This window comes from Lepisosteus platostomus, chromosome 5, assembly GCF_059453375.1.
Source record: "Lepisosteus platostomus isolate fLepPlt1 chromosome 5, fLepPlt1.hap1, whole genome shotgun sequence".
Taxonomy (NCBI): Eukaryota; Metazoa; Chordata; class Actinopteri; order Semionotiformes; family Lepisosteidae; genus Lepisosteus; species Lepisosteus platostomus.
In genome coordinates this window covers 11,280,352-11,304,297 of record NC_142615.1, presented here as the reverse complement: position 1 = coordinate 11,304,297, position 23,946 = coordinate 11,280,352, and the positions used below count along the sequence as shown (strand labels likewise).

The 23,946-nt window shown below is 41.8% G+C and overlaps 1 protein-coding gene and 5 non-coding genes across 6 annotated transcripts; 1 reads left to right on the top strand and 5 right to left on the bottom strand.

Annotated features, from left to right (window-relative positions):
- Window positions 1-515: 515 nt before the first annotated feature.
- Window positions 516-587, bottom strand: trnap-cgg (transfer RNA proline (anticodon CGG)). The gene has a single exon. It is a non-coding gene; the product is annotated as a tRNA-Pro (tRNA).
- A 2,053-nt stretch (window positions 588-2,640) lies between these two features.
- On the bottom strand, window positions 2,641-2,712 carry trnap-agg (transfer RNA proline (anticodon AGG)). Its single transcript has one exon. It is a non-coding gene; the product is annotated as a tRNA-Pro (tRNA).
- A 14,933-nt stretch (window positions 2,713-17,645) lies between these two features.
- Window positions 17,646-17,727, bottom strand: trnal-uag (transfer RNA leucine (anticodon UAG)). Its single transcript has one exon. It is a non-coding gene; the product is annotated as a tRNA-Leu (tRNA).
- Window positions 17,728-21,521: 3,794 nt separating this feature from the next.
- trnay-gua (transfer RNA tyrosine (anticodon GUA)) lies at window positions 21,522-21,610 on the bottom strand. Its single transcript is given in 2 exon segments — window positions 21,522-21,558; window positions 21,574-21,610. It is a non-coding gene; the product is annotated as a tRNA-Tyr (tRNA).
- A 749-nt stretch (window positions 21,611-22,359) lies between these two features.
- Window positions 22,360-22,708, top strand: LOC148663474 (histone H4-like). Its single transcript, XM_088631384.1, has one exon. It carries the CDS (start codon window positions 22,361-22,363, stop codon window positions 22,664-22,666), a length of 306 nt encoding a protein of 101 aa, XP_088487510.1. The 5' UTR covers window position 22,360; the 3' UTR covers window positions 22,667-22,708.
- A 264-nt stretch (window positions 22,709-22,972) lies between these two features.
- LOC148663473 (U7 small nuclear RNA) lies at window positions 22,973-23,028 on the bottom strand. Its single transcript, XR_015939022.1, has one exon. It is a non-coding gene; the product is annotated as a U7 small nuclear RNA (small nuclear RNA).
- Between the last annotated feature and the right edge of the window lie 918 nt (window positions 23,029-23,946).

The window sequence follows — 23,946 nt, the reverse complement described above, 5'->3', positions numbered from 1 at the left end:
AAGACGTGCTTTTGATCAACGATTGCTTAACAATCACATTCGTTCGACTTGAGCAATCAAGCTCGTAGTTTTCCTTCAAATCTTGAAAGCTCTCAGTGAGAACATCATAGGCTGCAGGACGCCCCGTAACTTGATTACTTCAACAGAAAGAAGAGCAGACAGCTCCACAAATATGCGAGGCGCAGAGAGCGCAAGGCGAGCCGCACACGTTTCGGTGGCTGAGAGAGGGCAGTTTTTGCTTCTGCATTTCCCAAGTAAGGACGCATGACAACAAGCGATCGCGGTGCTCATCTACGACATAGTGGTGATGAGTTTTCAGTACGTGTTCTTCTGAACGAGCAATGAGGTTGCCGCCTCGGACAGCTGACTGCACGCTCTCATTGTGCCACGTGATGAGAATTCACCAGGCTCGTTCAGTCATTAGTCACATTCCATCGTTTGCCATAAGCAGACGCTGCGAAGTGATGTGGATATCAGTTCCCAGTCTTGTGGAAGAGGAGGAAAAGAGCACACAAGGGCTCGTCCGGGAGTTGAACCCGGGACCTCTCGCACCCGAAGCGAGAATCATACCACTAGACCAACGAGCCACAGCAGCACTTTCCATTTCAATCTGTCAGCGAGCTTGAGGATGGGGGAGAGGCGTCATTCGCTCGTCCAGTCAGACCTTCATCAATAAGTCAAGAAAGCCGCAATTACACGACTGCCTTGTAGACGAAGGGCAGTGAACTGTGCCCGGTAAGAGGGGAACAAGCGGCACTAGGTGACGCCGAGGCATAAGCCCCAGCGAGGGGGGTTGGTTTGTATGCTTAGAGCTTGATGTGCCAAAAGGTGTCCTTTAGCCTGTGGTCACGCCTTGCATGGAGAGCATCGTGCAGCTGTCAAGCGTTTCGCAGCCACGCCCCCTTTTCCTCTTCTCTCTGGCTTAAGCGTCTCCGCCACTCTCTCTTGACATTTCATGTCAGCTTGTCAGAAGTCCGAGTGACAATTTTAATGGCTGAGTGAGGGCACGATGCTGAAGCAGAGAGGCCACTTCAGCCAGAGAGACTTGTGCTAGGTGAGATCTGAAAGACGGACTCACAACAGAAACAGACCAAAAATGTATCGGTGAGATCAAAAGGCAAATGCAACATTCAGCAGAGGGCGTCTAAAGATTAGGGAACGGGCGACTGAAATCCATGTGAGGCAAACTTTCCGGTGTGTGTCCTGCAGCTGGGTTTGTTGGCGTAATTGGTAGTGCGTCAGTCTCGTCATCTGAAGGGCCTGAGTTTGATCCTCACACGGGGCAGGGCTGCTTCCTCTCTTGCTCTTTTCAAACACTTGCGGCAACTGTTCGCTCATAACCACGTCTGGAATGCGTGACCTTTACACGGGCGATAAGCAACGCCACATCCCTTTTCTAAAGAACATTCACATTCAGAAATAAGTCAAGAAATTTGCCATTACTTTCGCTCGCACTGCTGTCAGCCTGCCCATGTTGCCAAAGAAAGATTCACTCGGCGTCAACATGACAGAACAGCGATCACTTGAAAACAATGTTCCACACTCCGTAAGCAAGAACTTCAGTGTTTGCAGTCACCCGATATGGTGATAGTCAAAGGAGCGCAAAACACGAAGCGTCAAAAGACAAGATGAGTTGATGGAAAGAGCGTTGAATTGATGAGCACAAAAGTTCAGCTCGTACAATAGGCAACGAAGGTCCCAGCGTCGTCATCGCACTTGAAAGGACTGCCTTGCAGACCAAGGGCAGTGGGCGGTGCCCGGTAAGAGGGGCAGAGGCGGTAAGACATGATGCCGAAAAGCATGAAGCGAGGAGGATGAGCTCAAATGGTAGAGCGCTCGCTTAGCATGCCAGAGGTAGCGGAATTGATGCCCGCATCCTCCAGGTCTGAGTTTAGAGCTCCAGGAGCCTGGTGCTCTCATTTAGCCTCTGTGACTTCTGACAGGTGCTCCTCCGTTGCGGAGAGAATGTCCTTCAATTGTCAAGCGTTGAAGGGCCACACCTCCTTCCCAACCTCAGTCTGCACTGAGTGCGTCTCCGGCATTTTCTCGTCCAATTTGTCAGCTTAGCAAGTGAAAAGTATATCCGAGTGAAAACAGTGCTGATAATACTCTCAGGAATTGTTAGAAGACGTGCTTTTGATCATCGATTGCTTAACAATCACATTCGTTCGACTTGAGCAATCAAGCTCGTAGTTTTCCTTCAAATCTTGAAAGCTCTCAGTGAGAACATCATAGGCTGCAGGACGCCCCGTAACTTGATTACTTCAACAGAACGAAGAGCAGACAGCTCCACAAATATGCGAGGCGCAGAGAGCGCAAGGCGAGCCGCACACGTTTCGGTGGCTGAGAGAGGGCAGTTTTTGCTTCTGCATTTCCCAAGTAAGGACGCATGACAACAAGCGATCGCGGTGCTCATCTACGACATAGTGGTGATGAGTTTTCAGTACGTGTTCTTTTGAACGAGCAATGAGGTTGCCGCCTCGGACAGCTGACTGCACGCTCTCATTGTGCCACATGATGAGAATTCACCAGGCTCGTTCAATCATTAGTCACATTCCATCGTTTGTCATAAGCGGACGCTGCGAAGTGATGTGGATATCAGTTCCCAGTCTTGCGGAAGAGGAGGAAAGGTGCACACAAGGGCTCGTCCGGGAGTTGAACCCGGGACCTCTCGCACCCTAAGCGAGAATCATACCACTAGACCAACGAGCCACAGCAGCACTTTCCATTTCAATCTGTCAGTGAGCTTGAGGATGGGGGAGAGGCGTCATTCGCTCGTCCAGTCAGACCTTCATCAATAAGTCAAGAAAGCCGCAATTACACGACTGCCTTGCAGACGAAGGGCAGTGAACTGTGCCCGGTAAGAGGGGAACAAGCGGAACTAGGTGACGCCGAGGCATAAGCCCCAGCGAGGGGGGTTGGCTTGTATGGTACAGCCCTTGCTTTGCATGTGGGAGGTAGCAGGATCAATTCCCGCATCCTCCAGGTGTGTGCTTAGAGCTTGATGAGCATCGTGCAGCTGTCAAGCGTTTCGCTGCCACGCCCCCTTTTCATCTTCTCTCTGGCTTAAGCGTCTCCGCCACTCTCTCTTGACATTTCATGTCAGCTTGTCAGAAGTCCGAGTGACATTTTTAATGGCTGAGTGAGGGCACGATGCTGAAGCAGAGAGGCCACTTCAGCCAGAGAGACTTATGCTAGGTGAGATCTGAAAGACGGACTCGCAACAGAAACAGACCAAAAATGTATCGGTGAGATCAAAAGGCAAATGCAACATTCAGCAGAGGGCGTCTAAAGATTAGGGACCGGGCGACTGAAATCCATGTGAGGCAAACTTTCCGGTGTGTGTCCTGCAGCTGGGCTTGTTGGCGTAATTGGTAGTGCGTCAGTCTCGTCATCTGAAGGGCCTGAGTTTGATCCTCACACGGGGCAGGGCTGCTTCCTCTCTTGCTCTTTTCAAACACTTGCGGCAACTTTTCGCTCATAACCACGTCTGGAATGCGTGACCTTTACACGGGCGAGAAGCAATGCCGCATCCCTTTTCTAAAGAACATTCACATTCAGAAATAAGTCAAGAAATTTGCCATATCTTTCGCTCGCACTGCTGTCAGCCTGCCCATGTTGCCAAAGAAAGATTCACTCGGCGTCACCATGACAGAACTTGAAAACAATGTTCCACACTCCGTAAGCAAGAACTTCAGTGTTTGCAGTCACCCGATATGCCAATAGTCAAAGGAGCGCAAAACACGAAGCGTCAAAAGACAAGATGAGTTGATGGAAAGAGCGTTGAATTGATGAGCACAAAAGTTCAGCTCGTACAAAAGGCAACGAAGGTCTAGGCGTTGTCATCGCATTTGAAAGGACTGCCTTGCAGACTAAGGGCAGTGGGAGGTTGCTGTTTTGAGACGGAGGCATTGGGATGGTGGGCCGAGATCTATTCTTCTTAAGGAATTCTTCATCGTGAAAGATCGGTCCACAGGTCATCCAACGAACTCAGGGAATCATGTGCTACTGAAGGGAGTGAAGTGCTGAAACACATGACATGCCCCCTTGATCTCACATGCACAATTCTGCTGCAATATACACAGCTACCGTCCACACCACGCAGTGGGGCTTCAGCAGAATCTGCTACGCCACCTGTAATTACATATCCAGCTGCACACATATACATGGCCCTTCTGTCCTTTTCAGGATCTCAAAAAAAAGCATAGCGTGGTTTTCCTGCCACATGATTGACCTCATCTCCCTCAGAATGTGCCCCGCCACATTCATTGCTGAAGCAGGACGGAGGCTAACGGACATGTCAGAACAGTGAGGTTCAACGATCTCTCCAAAATATTGTGGTTGTAGTGGAAGAGATATGTTTTAAATTGTACCTTGGTATTTCAAACTCTCTCTAGAATGTTATCCATTTCTATTTTATTTTGACAGGAACTGTTAAAAGGCTAATGACACTAGATGAAAAGAGAAGAAAGAAAACACAACGTTTCAGCTGTGGAGCCTTCTTCAGGTGTGAGGGCTCCACGGCTGAAATGTTGTGTTTTCTTTCTTTTCTTTTAAGCATGGAATAGACCTATTACTTGTTCCTTTGCAGCCTACACATGGTGATGCAGCTCCCCACCTGAACTGCTAATGATACTAGATGCCTGGTAGTTTGTGGTACTTGGTTATTGTCTTATGTTTGCTCAAACTGCATATGTGTTGTAGCAGCGAGGCTTATTAATAAGAAAGAATTAAGTGTTCTGAGCCTTCCCAAATGAGGCCCCATCTCTGTTCATCTCTGTGGTGCAGCCACAGAGAAACTATTCATGCAGGCTGATTTAAGGTTTCCTTTGATAAGGGACAGCTCCCAAAGGGGGATGCACTTAGCTAAGCCTGGCTATCATGATCAATGGTCATCCATTGGCGCCTATCTGTCTAGGGAGTGCCAGATGGACATCTGGACTGCATTCCTAGGTGTCAGGAGTAAATGACTCATATCTCACCTTGATCAACCAATCAGGGACTGGTAGGGCCAAGTAACCCACGTGGGACTCTGATGCCCATGGAACTTTCACCAATCAACGACCTGAAGTTCCTCCAGGTAAAAACAAGAAACACAGAGAGCCTGTAGTAAGATTCAGGAGAATTCTGTGGACTTTTCTAAAGGGAATTCAAAGGAGAATTCCAGGGCAGGACGGCCCAGGAGCAGAAGGCTCCCAAGGGCAGGACATTCTCACAGAGCGCCTCCTGACCATCCTGAGACTCAGCCCAGACAACCACGGAACGGCCAGTGTGTCCGAGTGCCAGAACTTTCCTTTGTTCTAAGAGTCTAGAGCGGAGGTTGCCAGAGAGTAACCAGAGGATCCACCCAAGGTTAGCACCAGTAGCAGGCCTCGTGAACAGGTTGGAACTGTGGACAGCTGAATCACTATTCAGAACTAGCGCTTCATCAGGAACGAACTGGTCTTCTTCCTGACTTGCTGGGACCCACAGTCATCTTTTCTCCTGTGCGCAAACTTTGCTAGTTAAAGCCAACACTAACTAGCCGGTCAGTGAGCATCAGCAGCGCACCGTCGCAAGCCGCACAGCACAGCCTGGCACCGAGCCAGAGAGCGCGGATTGGACAGCAACAGCCTGCAACTGTTTCTTTGAGTCCGCAGGATATCTGAATCCCCAGAGATTGGATGAGTATTCAACTTCACTGCATTACTGCTCGAGAATTCAATTGTTATCCCAACCAGTTGATATCAATTTAATTCCTAAGAGTTATGTACTTGTTTTGAGTTTCTTAATGTAGAAGTTATAACCAAGTTCATTTACGAAACGGTCTAAATGAATGATATATTGAACGTCTGTCCTTTTGATATGTGTAACACTTTGTAACTGATTGAATATATACCTTTTGTATTCTGATAACCCTCTCGATAAGATCTGTTAGGTTTATATGCATATTCTATGTATTAATAAATGTATCCTCGTGTATTAGTACCTGTGTGTGTGCGTTGTTTGAGTTATGTCGCATGGTTGGATTCTAAAGCCATCAAAAGAATCAATTTTGTGATTTACTGCTACAATTAATAATTGTCCCAGTAAATGCCCAAACCCTACAGAACTGGTGCCTTCAGAAAGCACACTACAGTGTGATTGCATATTTTTGTGTATTTTCATATGTCAATATTTAATTCACTCACATTCCTGTATGATTGGAAGGAAGGCAGATTGGATTTGGCACAGGACGCCTGCTCATATATGTTGATCTTTGTTGGGCTGGAAAAACAATGATAAAAAGTGAAAAAAGCTCTCCCCAACATTTCCCTTCTCTTGGCCATGGTTACACTGCCCTTTCTTTCCTTCTTTTGTCCTTCTACAAAGATTCCAGGGCTCTTTATCCACCATAATATCAGAAGCCAAAAATAACCATCTAATGTGTAAACAGCATTTGTAATGTTGGTAGCTGGAAGAGGTTAAGTATGTTTGCAAGACCTAGTTGATTACACCACAGACTTACCTTGTTTTTTTTTCTCTTTTAAAGGCTGTGCTGGACTGTACCACTATCATAGAAGATTTTTTTCAAGACACATCGCAGTTCCATAGTAGAATTTATCAATAGTAGAATTCCATAGGACATTATTTATCAACATCTAACATTACCCAGTGTGAGACTCTGCCAGTAAACCTCAGAGCATTGAGTTCTCCACTGGTGAAGATGGCTTTCTGAAGTCATGAAATCCACTGCTGGGATGCCTGAGAGACAGTGATTGAATCCTGTCTGGAATTAGGCTCTCTGTTAGTGTTGATCTGTGGGAATTATGTGGTAAAAAGGGAAAACTCCTTTACTTTAGTCACTTTGAAAGTTCAAATGTACAGATCTTCAGAAACCCCAGTCTGAAGGATGAAGCAGGTTCTGCTCAAGGAGTTGCCTACGTTTTGCTCCATTCAATCCAAGCAGATAGTCCAACATTTGCCTTCTCTTGGCCATGATTACACTGCCCTTTCTTTCATCTTTGTACTTCTACAAAGATTTCAGGACTCTTAATCCACCATAATATCAGAAGCCAAAATTAACCTTCTAACATGTACAAATCATTTGCGATGAAAGGAGGTGGAAGGGTTTAAGAATGTTTGTAAGACCTGGTTGATTACCACACATAGACATACTTTGTTGTCAGTTTTTTTTCTCTTTGAAAGGCTATAGGAGGGGTGTGATGGACTGTACCACTATCATAGAAGATGTTTTTCTTCTAAGGACACTTCTGTAGCGGCAAGGCATATTTAAAATACAGGAATTAAGTTTGCTGCTCCCTTGCCAGTCCCTCTCTCCCTCATCTCAGTGCAGCTGGATACAGAGAGGCCATTCCATCTGGTTCACATTTAAGGTGTTTTTCTAGCTGATAGAGTTTCCTGATAAGGAACAGCTCCCAAGGCTGAGATTCACCAGCCACCCTAATAAGTGGTCATCTCTGGCGCCTTACTGTCTGGGAGATTCCATGGGAGAGGTTCATCCCAAGTTTTACAACCCTAAGGTCAGAGGTCACTGTTACTCATCCTCCACCTCAATCAGCCAATCAGGAACTGGTAGGGCAGGGTAACCCCACGTGGGTCTCGAATGCCCGCGGAACTTTAAGCCACTGAACTACCGTAGTTCCTCCAGATAAAACAGGCAGCACGATGCCCAGAAGGTGCCCCTCCAGGACGTTCTCAGACTCAGCTCGGACAATCACGTGACGGCCAGTGTGTCCGAGTGCCAGGACTTAACTTTGTTTTAAGAGTCGAGAACGGAGGTTGCCCACGCATAACCAAAGGATCCGCCCGAGGTTAGCCCAGCAGCAAGCCCCGTGAACCACGGGTACTCCACCTTCAAAGCTCGCCTGATCAACGAGTGAACTACGGTTGGAACTGTCGACAGCTGAATCTCAGGATTCAGGACTAGCGCTACATCGGGAACGAACTAGTCTTCTTCCCATCTAAAGAGTGTGATTGGCTTGGACCCGTAGTCACTTTCCATGTGCACAAGCTCTGCTAGTTTCAGCCAACACTAACTAGCCGGTCTTCAAAGAGCATCAGCAGCGCATCGCAGCAGGAATCTCTCCCTCCTCTCCTTCTCACCAGCCGCACCGGCCACTGCCTGGCACCGAGCCAGAGAGTGCCGATTGCACACAACAACAGCCTGCCACTGCTTCTTTGTGTCTGCGGGAGATCTGAATCCACACAGATCGGATGAGTATTCAACATTCTGCATTACAGCTCGAGAATTCAATTGTTACCTCAACCACAATTGATATCAATCTAATACCTATGAGTGATGTACTTGCTTTTGAGTATCTAGTGTAGAAGTTGTAATCCCAGTTCATTTACGAAACAGTCTAAATGAATGGTATACTGAATGTATGTCCCTCTTGGTTTGGAACTCTTCATGATTTAATATATACCTTTTGTATTCTGCTAACCCACACTCTTAAGATATGTTATGTTTATATGCACATTTTATGTATTAATAAGTGTATTAGTATCTGTGTGTGAGCGTTAATGAGTTAACCCGCAAAGTCGGTTTTCTAATAGCCATCAAAGAATCATTTTGTGACTTACTGCTACAATAAATAATTGTCCCAGTAAATACACAAAACCCCTACACACGCATGGAAACCAATATTTACCTGCTACTCCAGAATGCAGCAGAGAACAGTTGGACAGAAGGTTAGTATCTGTCGATACTGCATCACAGAAGTCAGTCTCTTCCCCCTCATTATGCAGGCTGACTTGTTCACGATGAACTGTCCTCCAGTGACAGTCAGCTGCAATCACTGACTCAGACATGGTGTTGATACACTGAGGGCACTTTGGCTGATTTGGTTAACATGCTTTCCTCTTAAACAGGAGATGCTTAAATCCCAGCAGTGCTTTTCTTCCTGTCTTGTCTTACAAAATGTATCACTATGGATGATTACGTACAGCTAGATTTTGTTTAACGCAAGTTTTCATTTTCTTTCTGGAACAACTTGCTTTTCATGAAATTCATACAGCTTGTTAAAGATGAAATACAAATCTTGCCTTGTATATCGCAGGCTGGTAAGAAAAAAGCATTATTTTCTTTTTTTTAAGCTTGCAAATGGAGAAAAGGACACACGTGAGTCTCTGTTAATTAAAAGGTAAGTGGTTTGAGCCCACCCAGAAATGCACTTCTCATTATTGCAATGTAAACCTCATCTCTACTTATTCGGATTTCTTAGCAAAACCTTAACCCACTTGATATTTGCAAGAAATGTGAATGTTTTTGTTAAACAATTAAGTATGTAAGTCAATATCACTGGGAATGGCCAATAATGACCAACATTCAAGGACATCATATTCAGCCAAGGACTTTGACCTTCGAACGGCTAGCAGAAGAATTCATTTATGCTCTCGATGCATCCTTAGTTAGAATATTTAAAATTACGACACAGATTTGTTGGAGAACTTGACAAGCAAAAAAGACAGTTGGACAGCATGATTATGCTAGGACTGTACATTTGTATTTTAATACTTTTGTATATTTATCTTAATTGTAATATACATGTAACCATAAATGCTGTTCTATGTAAATACATTTTGTTGTATTTTATCATATTTTAGCTGAGGGCACAAGGGGGTCTATTATACCTTCCGAAACTTCCAAGACAACTATAACAGAGGCTCATATTTTAATATAATTTGCTTTAAAAGAAAACCACAATTTGTACGATATCATCCCTCAATATCGACGTTCAAATGAATGATTTAAAGAAGCAACAGCGATAGGAGAGTACATTGATTTTGGACCAATGTTTGAATCTGAACAAACCTTCCTCCTGGAAAGAAGAAAAAACAGGTATGTTTTGAGTCATGATGATGCTCTTCTGGATTAAAAAAAAACAGTGCAAATTTGTTTCGGATGTATTTTGGATAAAATTATAACTGTCATCGAAGAGAAATTTGATCAGTTGAATGCAGTCGAATCTTTTGACATTTTATATGATGACAGGACGTACATTTAGGACTCAGTACCGATAACGCTGCTGATATTGATGGAGTAGAAATTAAGTGTATTGGCAATTTTATCTGAGGCAAGAAGTACTAGAACACCTCCTATAAAAATGTTAGGATTCAGAGCAAGAAATATTTTTCCACCTCACCCAATGGTATTGCATTAACGAGGCTGAAGCTGGCTTCTTATTCGCCAGCTTCTTCTTCTGCCTTTAATGCTGCTGCTGTGTTGTTATGCCGCCTTTCGCCTGTAGATGGCTCTTTACAGTAATTTTTAAAAGTACTAATCAGGATGGATTACTGTATTTATCCTCAGTAAATGGGAATATGTAAGTAGTGACTATCCAAATAACATTTTTGTGTGAAACACATTTCAGAAAATTGTAAACCAATTTTCAAAACTCACAATAACACAAACACAATAAGTAAATAAGACAAAGGCAAAACATAAGTTCACAGGCACTTTCTGCATATTTACCACGACCTTGCCTTCTGATGATAAAAAGTCTTAAAATCTTGCATTTTACAAGAACTTTTTAATATAAATGGGACATTTAGAACATGGCATATGAGAATATATGGTTAACCGAGGATGAGCAACGGGTGATGGCACTTCCTGCTTCTTGCTATAAACCTACCCCCTGGTTATAAAAACATCTAAAAATTCTGACACTGAGGTGTGAGAGACAATGGAACAGACTATCAAAATCCTGAACTTCAGGAAATTTTTCAAATATGACCCTGTGAACATGGCATGTCCCTCCTTCCTCATTACCAAAACATCTCAATGTTCCAACACTATGTACATTGGAAATTACAACACTTCACTGTTGCATTTCTGAGTTGTGACATTGTGAACATGGCATGTTAAAGTATGTAGAAACTCTAGATCAGAACAGGCTTAATGCAATTCATAGTGATTTATCATTTTCTGACTTTCTAAATGAAAAAAAAATTCGGTGATTATGACACTTCGGTATGACATAAAATATGCTTCAATGATAGAATAAATAATCATGGAAAAAATACCCACAGTGGACATTCATAGTTGTGATTATAGGAATGTTAAATATCAGGTGAGTAGCTGCGTCAGCATGCGTAGGCTGCAAAGGAACAAGTAAAGGGTTATTCCATGCTGAAAAGAGAAGAAAGGAAACACGACGTGTTGGCCATGGAGCCTTCTTCAGGTGTTAGAAAGACAGGGCAGTATGCACAGATAATTTTCTTTTTATCTTTGCTTACTGCAGTTTATTTTTGATGACAACATCAAAGACATTAAGGAATTCTTACGGCTAACAGCTCCACATCAACTTCCTTTTATAACTAACCTCATCAGATCTCTCAACTGCACTCTTCCAGTTTCTCACTTCAGAGAAGGATAAAAAACTCAATCATCCTCTACAGAGAAAAACCATCAACACCCCTACCACCTCCACCAATCCTAACCTTGGTGTTACTACACCCTCTGACCTTTCCCTTTCACCCCTTTGCATCCTCAGCTAACATATTTTAATATTACAACACAATTAAAATAGATTGTACAGTATTTACAGTTTAAAATTAAGGTAAATATGTCCAAATATCAAAATCCAACTGCACAGTGCTAACAAAACAATGCTTGTCAAGTTCTCAAACAAATCTGCATTGTATTTTTAAAATATTTCAGCAGAGGATGTGACGGGAGTATAAATGACGATTCAACGATCATTTTTCTTGGGTGAATATGGTTTTCTGGGGAGTTGCGATGTTGGGCATTATTGGACATTTTTGACAAGTGTTGAACAGTCACATTTCCTACAAATATTAAAATGGCTATGGTTTAGCTGAGAAATCCAATCGACCTATGTGAAAACAATGTTTACAACATGAATTTCATGTTTCACAAGCTGTGTGAATTTCATCAAAAACAAGTTTTCCAGAAAGGAAATGAACACATGCTTTTAACGAAATCAAGCCCTTTGTGATTGCCCGAAATGATACGTTCTGTACTACAAGATAGGAAGAAATACACGGCTGGGATTCAAACCGCAGTTCTTTTCTTTAATAAAGATGCACTTTAACCAACTAGGCTACGGTGACAGGACAACCTTCACCTTTTACAGCCGCTTGGACACACCGCTCTGAGACATCTGCGTTCAGAAAGCGCTGAACCTGCTCTCAGAGCAAATTGCCTCTTTTACATACAGTAGCAGCCCCGACACTGAGAAACGAAGAGAACTGGCTTTTATCTGGCATTTTTCATGTCCAATGCGTTTGACATCTCCCAAGGGCGACAGAGTTCTTTTGCAACACTATTTCTTCTTCTTTTTTATTTCTGTACGCTTTGATAAAAAAACGAGAAATCGTGCAAGGGAAAAAATGTATTTGTTTCATAGAGAAAACGTACACCAGGAAATGTTGTGTTGAGAAGAGGTGATTTAACATGATACGTAACCTAATTTATCGGAGTAAATGCTCACCCAGCAAGGTCTGGAGAAGTTGGAGAGTCTGGTGGATGTGTTAATTATACGGTGTTGTGGAAGAAAACAGTCTTTCTTTGAATTCTCAATCAATCGGAATTCCAGTGCGAAACAAACCCTTTGTCTGATTTAAAGAAATAATATTTTAAAAATCATAAAAAATCGGAAAACACATGTTTCTCACTTTGAAATTTTAGTCTGGGCGGTATATTACTAGTAGCGACGCTGAGCACACTATGGGGGAATTCCGGTTATGTGAAATACCAGCAGTTTAATAAATAACGCATCTGATTTTGAATCATAAGATTGTAGGTTCGACTTCTACCTGGCTCGTGTAAATTTTATTCAAGCTCCTCAGTAATAGATGTCTATTATGTAATGAACCGCACCTAAAAGCAAACATTGGGTCTGTTTCCTTTGTTTTCCAGCATGAAATAGCAAATCGTTACAAAAAGTACCTGCTAATGTCCAATAGCGGGTTTTTTTTTTTTCAAATTACATTTTCAGGCTTCAGACACTTTTTAATAAAACAAAAGTGTCCGGAAACTCCCTAACTTTCAGGTTTGCTTGAACCTGTATTAAAAGAGGTTATTTGAAACTTCCGGGATTCCATTCTCTGATGTAGCTGTCTCTAAAGACGGATGTGATGTTTCGCAGATGTGAACTGTGCCTTCTCTCTTGTGTTCAAGGGTATTCGCTGTGTGAGATCCTAACTGTATGTCCAGTAGGGCTCTATTTTGTTTAGATTATCTATGTGGTGTACAGATAGAACTCAACTACATGGTGTGAATTCCGTGTTTAGGACGAGCAGAACCTGAAAAACGAAAAGCAGACCTCAATGTGATTTGAACATGCAGCCTTCTGATCGGGAGTCAGATATGCTACCTTTGCGCCACGGCTATCAGCACCTTTGAATTTCCCAAAGGAGACAAATCGACTTCACACAAAAAAATCTCCTGTGAAGAGCGCCGCTCTTCCGAAGAGAGTCTCTTCATCCCAGACCACATTTTATTCTTCCTGCGCAGCTCTTGTGCAGGTGTTGTTCTCAATTACAGATCCAGGAACACTGATTTTTTTCCCCTATTTTTTTAACTTAAGTACCCCATGGTGCAACGGTAGCACGTCTGACTCTAAATCCCCAAGTTCATTTTCAAAGTATATCGGAGTCAACTGATACTGATCAGGTTCTGCTGCTACTGAACCCGCAGTCTTCACCTTAAAGTTCAATTCCCCAAGCCTTTTGACCTTATATGTCCATCCCTTCTCGTCAAAACTCGTATTTTCACAGAGTACCCTTCAGAAATCGCAGTATAGAATGAAAAAACTCCAGTAGATCTCGGCCACTGTTGGTGATTTTCCTTTAAAAATAAATGAATCTCTGGAAATTTTACGGAGTGTATCACTTTCACTGAGACCGAGAAGTGTTAAGCTGTACATGAGTCTTTGTGGTTCGGATGTTAACCAAAAAGGTGGTGGTTTGAGCCCTCCCAGGGACACTATGAGCCTTTTAATGTACACACCCGTCTTACTTTATCTCCACGGCCGGTCTTGTACCGCAATCAAATACAGAGCCCGTAGGAGGCAGTAAGCTCGCATATATAGCTCACTGTGTATATAATGAAGAAGTAGAGGTTAGTTTCTCATCTGCGCGTTACAGAGCCTTACGCAACTCGTACTGTACCAATAGCTAGGGTTTGATCCCTGCACGGGCTATTAGTTGAAAAGCCATTGTAAATGACGTGTAAGAGATTTATAGATACTGTAGATCAGTGTCGAATACGCAGCCTACGTACTACGATACAGTGCATGCTAATACTTCAGTGGACACAAGAGATACTCTGTAATTCTATACCACTCTATAGGAATGCGTGCTATGGATGCAAGTGACCAATTGTATTTAAAAAAAGCTATTGTATCTCCAGCAAATAGGGAGAAAGGAGAATGTGCGTGATTTTGGAACAATGCCAATATTGTAAACACAGGAATGCATAGAAATACGTGCTACGAACGCAGGCAATCTTGTGAGCACACGAAAGCGTGATAACAGAAAAATATTTAAGAACTGTTCGAATTTGAGAAAAATACATCAAGCGTCTCTGTGTTTCTCTCCCATGCGCATGAAATAAAAACTTTAAATAAATACGGAAATAAAAACAGAAACGCGGAAAAATGCAAGCTTGCGGATTGCTAAAGCAGGTAAGTTACACTATTTTTGAAGAACCTTATTTACCGTTGGCAAAAGAGCTGACACGTATTATGTGTGGAGAAAAAGCTGCTAAACAGCTCGACCTGCTGCCCCCCTCCCCCTGAAAGACACAGTCATTCAAAGAATTATTGAAATGAAGGATTATATCAAAAGTACACTGATAGAGCGCGTTAAGATGAGCAGATGTTTTTCACTGCAATTAGATGAGTCTGTAGTCGATTTGGCCAATTTGCTCGTTTACGTTAGATACGAGTTTGAGGGTATGTCCCATGAAGACTTTCTGTTCTGTACCAACAGGAACTACAGGAGAGCACATATTTCAGCTTCTGAATGAATTTTTCGAAGAGAATGGCCTCGACTTGATAAAATGCGTCTGAGTTTGTACAGACAGTGCTAGAGCAATGACAAGCCGACATAACGGTGCAGTTGCACGAATTAGAGAGGTTGCTCCAGAAATTAATGTACGCATTACAACATCCACCGCGAGACCTTTGCCGTCAAGAAAATGCCTGACGATTTAATATCTGTTAGACTCTGTTGTGAATTGTATCAAGGCTCGAAAAATTAATTCACATCTCCTTTGCTCAACTAAATAGGCTCACCCCTCTCACTGAAATGGTGCTTTTTTATTAGTTGTTGTTAATGTTTTTTTTCTGTAAAATACTTTGAGAAGCCACCTTTAAAGGCGCTATATCAAATAAAGTTCATTATTATAATATTTATTTCTGGGGTTCCTATGAGATGATGACTTGTAGGTGGTACTAGGATGCTTTGGTTGGATTAGGGGTGGTGCTTGGTCCAAAAAGTTTGAGAACCACTGCTGTAGATACTTTATTGATCCCATGAGGGAAATTAATAAAGCTTATCCAGCTAGCTTTTATGTTTCACACTAAATTGCGATCTTGAAACCAAAATAATTAGAAATATGGAACACAACCGTTGTTCTCCAAGAAGGAAAGCTGTTTAACACTGACGTCACTCCTTTTTATTTAACCCAGATTGTGAAGACAACTCCACCCTATCAAAGGTAATTGTTGCACAAAAGTTGGAAAGCACACTCTGAATCCATCTGTACTGTATATTTGATTTCCGCGATCCGTTCAAGGCTGCTTGGTGCTTCGCAAGCAAGTCATTTCAGGGAAGAAACTCAGTTTAGAGAACTACTGGTGCATTTTCACTCATTGAATTTGATCTTTGTACTCTCTTTTCATTCTCAGCTATAATATTTCAAAATTACAGTTCGGATTTGTTGGAAAACTTCACAGGCATTATTAAGTTAGGACTGTACAATTGTATTTTAATATCTTGGTATATTTACCTTCATTTTAATATGGATGTAACCATAAATGTTGTACTTTTGTCGTACATTTTAACTGAGGACGCACGATGACTATTATACCTTGTGATACATGCAAGACATCTGTAAACGAAGATGTAATTACAGTCAAATTGGCAATTAACAGAAAACCACAATTGTATAATATTATTTCTCTATGTCGATGATAAGTTGAAGGATTTGAAGAAACTATATATTATTCCTCGATATCGATGATCAGTTGAAGGATTTGAAGAAACAACAGCGATAGCAGGTGATTTTGGTTTTGAACCCATCTTTACACCTCAATAATCCATTTGTCCTCGAAAAAAGAAAAGACAGGCATGTTTTGAGTCTCATAATGATCATCTTCTCGATCCAAAGAAACATATAAATTTGATTCCTTCCGTAGTATTTGGGATTTTCTTACGAAGATCTCACGAAGTATTGCCAGGATCTATATTTAGTGTTCGGTAGTGATAACACTGCTGATATTGATTGAGTAGAAATCTATGATGTATTGACAGCTTTATCTGAAGCGAGAAGTCCTAGAACGCCATCTATGAAGTTTAAGGATTCATACCAAGATATACTTTTTGTTTTCAACCCAAAATGCTGCTATTGCATTAATCATTATATGAACTATACCAGTTTTGGTAGCTTCTCTGCATGATTTTTCAAAACTGAAACTAATTACAAAATTATTTAAGATCAACCATGACAAAAAATTATAAATCAGGACTAATATTAATATCAACTGATGTTACTACAGAAAAAAAAGATTTAACTGAAATATTAATAAGACTGTTTGTGATTATGTCACTTCTCTGCTTCAGCAAGGTCAATATAAGACTCTGAAAGTAGTAAAGCAAAACTGAACTCAAAATCATATTAGGAATTCTGAGCGATATCTCCATACAGGTAATCCAACAGAACACTGAAATATTTGAATATCATCTCTCTGTATATTGCGCTGCTTTTAACCTAGAGTAAAACTATTGGATTGAAGGAATGCTAACCGCTGGGTTAAAATGTATAGTTGTTATTTGGAGAAATCTGTAAACTCGTGATCTTATATGTTTTAAAAGACAGCACAGGAAAAAACAGTGCTGATTATTTTCCGGAGACGGAGCACTGATGACCTATCCGAGCTTATCGATAAAACCCACCCAGTGGATACTCTAGCAGAACGTCAAAGAACATTCACCTTTGTATCCAAAGAAACCACAGGAACAACATCAGGTAGCACAATCAATTCCCCTTTTAAATCTTTCCTGTAAGGTATGCTATGTGAATTCATGAAGTTAATCCTCTGATCTCTTTTGAGCACGAACAAAGTATTTCTGATGGAGCGCTCTGTTCAAAGATAAGCTATTACCCCTGCCAACGATTCGGCGTGAAGAATTAAAAGTTTCACAGACAAAAGCAGCTCACCACCACAGCCAATATTGAATGTACTGTACTTGCAGGTACACTATCATGTGCACTGCCTCAAAAGTGATCTTGGCAGATGTTGTTCCCTACATAAAGCTGAACGTGCCAAAGAGAATTTCTGTTGAGAAAACAAAATATTTTTTCTGCCTTGATGTTAAGCCTGTCTTTTAGAAAGCTTATCTCTTAACACCTCCTGCAGCCTAACAAAAAGCACTTTTACTGATCGTATTGCAGGTCTTAAAAAATTAACATTTGGCAGCGGTGGGATTCAAACCCACGCCCCCAGAGAGACTGGAGCCTAAATCCAGCGCCTTAGACCACTCGGCCACGCTACTTTCCTCCATGTCTATCTTCCTCACATTGCTGGCTTGGACTGGGGGGCTTCAGCTCTTGTCGTCGGATCTAATGATATCATGACATGTGGAAGTGACTGCACCTTCATCTTCCGAGATGCTTTCAATAGCACAAACGCTACTTTCACCGGCACAAACATAGCAATAACGAAGGTGGTGGGTTTCATCCTTTGTGCTGTTTGTAGGGGCGCAACTCTACGTCGATCTACTGACTTGAAGAGCAAAAATCAAAATCCTCTCCTACTACTATTGCTTTTTTCATAGTTTCTTCAAATCCTTCATTTGAACGTCGATTTTGAAGGATATTGATGATAATACCACATAAATTGTGGTTTTCTTGTGATCGCCAATTTTATTCAAATATCAGCCTTTTTTACGGTTCCTTGCGTGTTTCACAAGGTATAATAGCCCCCCTCGCATCCTCAGCTAACATATTTTAAAATTACAATAGCTTATACAGCATGCATGTTTACATTTATATTAAAATTAAAGTAAATATACAAGAATACATACAGTACTAACCCAATAATTCTTGTCAGGTTCTCCAACAAATCTGCGTTGTTATTTTAACATGTTTCAGCTGAGGGTGCAAAAGGAGTATAAATGAATTTTCCCACCAGCCATTCAAAGACCAAATTCCATGAGTGAACATTATTTTCTCAGAAGTTGCCGGCATTGGACTTTGCCGGTGGTATTGAATTATGTCCAAACTGTTGTAGTAGTTCCTTCTTGAAATTCGACACGTGCAAAGCACTCGTAATATCATAGGTGTTAAAGTTCGCTGAGTCTATTCGAGTCATGGTGTGTATCCCTGCCTATCATTGGGAGACAGGTAGCTTTTTTACACTCAGATTCCAATCTTCAATGCTTTGTGTGAGAGCTTACATTACTTTCATTTTCTCACATTTTCTGACGACTGTTCCAAAGGGGCACCCTGTCAATTCCGAATACTTTTCAAAAATCTGCCTGCATGTTTGATTATTGTCATTTAATTTAAAAAAAGTTCAATATTGATCATAACTAAAGAAAATAATGATCATGAACAAAAAAGGGATAAAGATGCGAGTCGATCTTGAATCACAGCTGGGTGACACGGGCTTCTGTTCTGATATGGTTGTATGAGAAACAGGAGGAATCGCCAATCTCCTATAGAACATGAGTTGAATCAGGAGTGAGACATTTCGTATACTCGTGCATATGTCAACGCCTGACCTACATCGTAAAACTAACATTAAGTTGTCAGAGACATTCATTTATATACAAACAAGAGACAGACCAAGTAATAATTCTACATTAGTTCAGGTGGGTAAACCTGAACTAACTAACTAATAAACCTATTAATAATTCTACATTAACGTGTCCTACACTGATCAGACTAATTGACATGGTCTGATTCAGAGCCTGTGCAGTTTGTGCTAATTACAACAACGACAGTTCTGAACCCTCATCACTGAACTGAGCACAAGTTCAGCTGTTCTCCAGTTTTGTTACGCATGGTTTTTCATTGCAATTGAGTTCAGAGCTGGAGCTGATCTCCAGACAGTACAGTGTTTTGGGTAAGTTGTCGACGCAGGAGGCTGCAGACAACTTACCCAAAGTGTTTTCTATAGCTTTCAGGTGCAGTTCATTTATATAAAAGAATGTAAGTGGTATAAACTCAACAAGCCAGATGGCAGTCGAACCTATAATTTTCTGACACGAGGCCTAACGCGTTATTCATTACGCCACTGACCCTGCTATTATAGTGTTAAAAAAACGCGTTTTCTACGTCTGTTTAAAAATCACTAAAAAAGACAAAGGGCTTGTGTGTTGCGCTAAAATTCCGCTTCATTTCGAATGCAAATAAAAACCGTTTTGTTCCGTGAAATCATACATTTGTCACATCCTTCATACTATACTTCTCTCTTGTATTAGTAAAGCATTTTGATTTAAACTGAACAATATATTGTAACGCAACAAGGGCTCAGGCGGGCGCCGTCGCCGCATTAGGTCGGCCCCCCACCGTCGGGGGCTTGAACCCGGGACTCCCATGTCTCTCTGCAGCGACCCAGCCCGGTGAGCTAAAGAGAGATCTCCCCACAACCCACGGGCTGTGGTCCTGCTATCACAGGGAAGGGCAGTGACGTCACCTGCTCTGGTACACCGGCTCTTACACAGTGCCTGTCGGCCGTAAGCGTTACACTATGAAAGGTTTCATCTATACACTTACACATAATAAGTATACGAATAAATACTCGGAAGAAGCCGCAGCTCAGGTATTAGAGAGATTTAAAATCGGATCGGAGGATTTAGAGTCCAGACTGCAAACCAACAGCTGACACAGGTCTTTTATAGAACCGTTTTGATTTCCTCTACTTTGTCCCCGTGACGTCATTGTCCTGCTCGCAGCCGAGCCCGACACACGTCTGGTTTCTGTCGCTGGGCGCATACCCTGCGGTCCATGCGGGTCCTGATACCCCAGTACAATGACGGGGACGCTAAACTGTAAACAGGTACCGTCCTTCGGCTGAGACGTAAAACCAAGGTCCTGACTCTCTGTGATCATTCAGGAGAATGGTGGTGGTGGCGGGGAGTCCCCATTACCTGTAAAGCGCATTGAGTGGAGTATCCAGAACAGCGCTATATAAGTGTAAGCAATAATGATTATTATTATTATGTAAAATGCAATAAAAATAAAACAAAATATCAAACTTTGATTCAAAATAGATTAATATAAAACTGATAAAGCTAATGCTTTTTCCAGGGCTATATCTACTTTTTTTTAAAAAAAGCGAAGTCTGTCGCGACTGAAAGTTAGAGAAGGTATACCAGCGGGTGCCTTCATATCGTGAGCGTCAGTCTCGCCCGTAGCTGCGAGAAGGTTGAAAGCGCACAAGTGATTTGTCTTTCGTCAAAGTAACTGCCGGAGCGGTAAGATGCAGAGCACAATCCAGCAGCTGTAGACGATGTTTGGGGAAGAGCTAATTCTGTTTTCAGCACAGGGAGTGAGAATGAGCTCAGTCCGGCTCCCAGCAGAATCCATCCTGGTTTGGTTACAGTGAGTCTGAGGCTCTTTGGATCGTAAAAAAAAACAATTGCTCACATCGTGTGACTTCCACGACAGGAAGGAAAGATATCACTTAAAAAAATCAGAACTGAAGATTTGGATCCGGGGCCTCATACTTATAAAATTATTAAAATAATAATTATCAAAATATCAGATTGTGTTTCTGCAAAATTTCGTGCACAGTACGCCATTTTTATCTAAAACAGTCACAACGAGGGCTTTACACGCAGTCTGGGGTATTTTCCCCTTTTATATTTTTGCCACTTTATATCGAACCTGTTATACTCCCAGAAGTGCACAGTAGCTTGTACTTAATAAAAATGTACAATTCACCGCTGGTATAAACAGATGTGTGCCGTGTTTGCCTTTGTAAGCATTTGTTTAAAAAATAAGTTCACAATACGATAAAAACACAGAAAGCACAAACTTTATAATACAACGATACAAAATCAATACCAAATCATTATGCCAATTAAGTAACTATCCTTTGAAAACAGAGAACACCTTTATATCTACAAAAAACTTGACATTTGTATGTATTTTTGAATTACAAAGCAGACAGTGTAGTCCCTTAATTCAAAGATCAGATCTTGGCAAAAAAAAGACAATCAGACGTGGGCTGAATTCGGAACAGGAGCCTTTGCTTAGTCGATTATTGAGCTTTTGATCAATGTCTGAATAAAACAGAGTCGCTTTTTTAACTCTTTGATTAAATTACATGAAAAGCACCTTCCTTCGAGCCGGAATCAAACCAGCGACCTAAGGATTCCCTGTTGACTCCACTACAGTCCTCCGCTCTACCAACTGAGCTATCGAAGAGATGCTGTGGCATTGCTCTCTGGCACATACTGCCCAATGAAGTAAAATGTGAAATGGGTGATTTAAATCCCACTTCGACATCAAGTTTCCAACTCGTTTCCTTAGTCTCATTTACCTTGAATTTAAGCCACGAACCAGGATTCTACTGTATAAACTTCCGGGGATATTACAAAATGTTTGATGGGGCATCAATCATTCCAGGCGGAAATTGATTCCTTTTTTTTCTCGAGGGATCATATTAAACATTTCATTAGTATCGAGAGGAGGATCACCAGTAGACACAAAACAAACAGTTCCTTTCTGTCTTTATTAGAAAGTAGCGCTTGTGCTACATTAATAATATTTTCGTGGAAATAAAGAAGTTGTAAATTTTAAAAATTTATATTTGAATCGAAATGTGGTTTTGAGTTAAATATTAGCGTGTTCATGTAATTAGTTTGTGTTTGTCATTACTATATATATTGCCATGTTACTAGAATTTGTAACTGAAGTTTACTAGTTGTGTTTTTTATGATGATTAGACATTTGAATACAATATTGTATATAATGTATAATTTGAACTACATATTGTTCAGGTGTGAATAATTGTATATTTTAAGAATACATTTCTAAAACAAATCATTGGCTTTATTTACTAGTTTCTACACCTATAAAAATCTTTCTTTGATGTATAATAGACATCAAAGAAAGATGTCTATTATACATCAAAGATGAGCAGTGTGTGTCGTGTTCACAGCTGATAACTAGAAGATGTCTGGAAGAGGCAAAGGCGGAAAGGGACTCGGGAAAGGAGGTGCTAAGCGTCACCGTAAGGTTCTCCGCGACAACATCCAGGGAATCACCAAGCCCGCAATCCGCCGCCTGGCTCGCCGTGGGGGAGTGAAGCGGATCTCCAGGCTGAACTACGAGGAGACCCGCGGGGTGCTGAAGGTGTTCCTGGAGAACGTCACCTACACCGAGCACGCCAAGCACGGCAAGAGGAAGACCGTCATTGCCATGGACGTGGTGTACGCGCTGAAGCGCCAGGGCCGCACCCTGTACGGCTTCGGAGGCTAAACAGGAGCGGAGCTTCACTACCGGACCCCGACGTATAAACCCAAGTGACCCAGTGACATTTGTCACTGCTGAGGTTGCTTTATGGGTCTATTTTCTATACTGTGCTGATCAATTGGAAATCAAATGGCAAAAAAGACCCGTTCCCGCACCTAAGGTCAAATATTAGGAATCAAAACTGCTTGAGTGTATGGAAGCACACAGCTTTATCAAGATTTCCAAGTGCAAGATCTTTTTATTCATAAAAGACCCTATTTATGTTGTATGAGAAATATTAATATTAATACAGAATCCTTTTTCACCAAATAAATGGGGTTCCTGACTTCAGAAAGCCTTCTAGACAAATACTAAAAGAGCAAAAATTCAATTTGGTAAATGAAATGAAAACACATACCCTACCAAACCTTGAGTACAGGCCATTCAGGATGATAATACAAAACCATTTATAATTCAACAAATAAAACCTGTCAACTGGTAATCACCACTTATCATAAAAAAATAAGTAGCAATACACAGTAGGGGACTCTTGGGTGCAAGTTAAATCCATGCAAGAAGGGGTTTAGTGTTATATTTCCAAATCAGATATGCAAATGAGAGATCTGGCCCAGCCAATCTCAAAGCTCCCATGGTATGGAATGGAGCTGCTCCCCTCTTCTAGTTATTCACACTGGAGTTAGGTTACATATTAGCACATTTCATCTAACAGTTGCTCCAGAAACAAAAACGTAAACAAATGATCTGGAATGTGACCACACCTATGAGAATGTAGTTCAACAGATAACTTGTAAACCTTGTCATAAGATGTTTTTTGTTCTACAAAATATACTTTATTCTGCAAAAAAAAACATCTCAAAAGGAACATCTCACACATATTAACACTCCATGTAATAAAAAACAACGGCGGAACGGAGATTGATTGTCCGTTATCAATCTTTGCGAGTGGGGGCGGATTTGCGCAATTAAGAGAGTCCCTCCAAATCTACCACTTGCTATTGTCCTTTAATCTCTGTATAGGGCCCAAAGTCCATTCCAGCGCTCCCTCGCCGTGGGGAAACCCCATTTGGCGACGTGGTGCTTCGTCCTCCTCCTGAGGTCCGCCAGGATCCTCTTCTCCAGCTCCCTCGCCCCCCACTTTATGTTGTGCCGGATGAGAGTGTTCCTCACCTTCCACAGTCCTTGTTTTGTGAGGGACAGTAGCAGCCCCCACAGGTCCTGTGTCCCCTTGTCCAGTCTGGTGGGTGCCAGCCTCCAGCAGAATGTACTGGTAACTGAGCACTGCATCC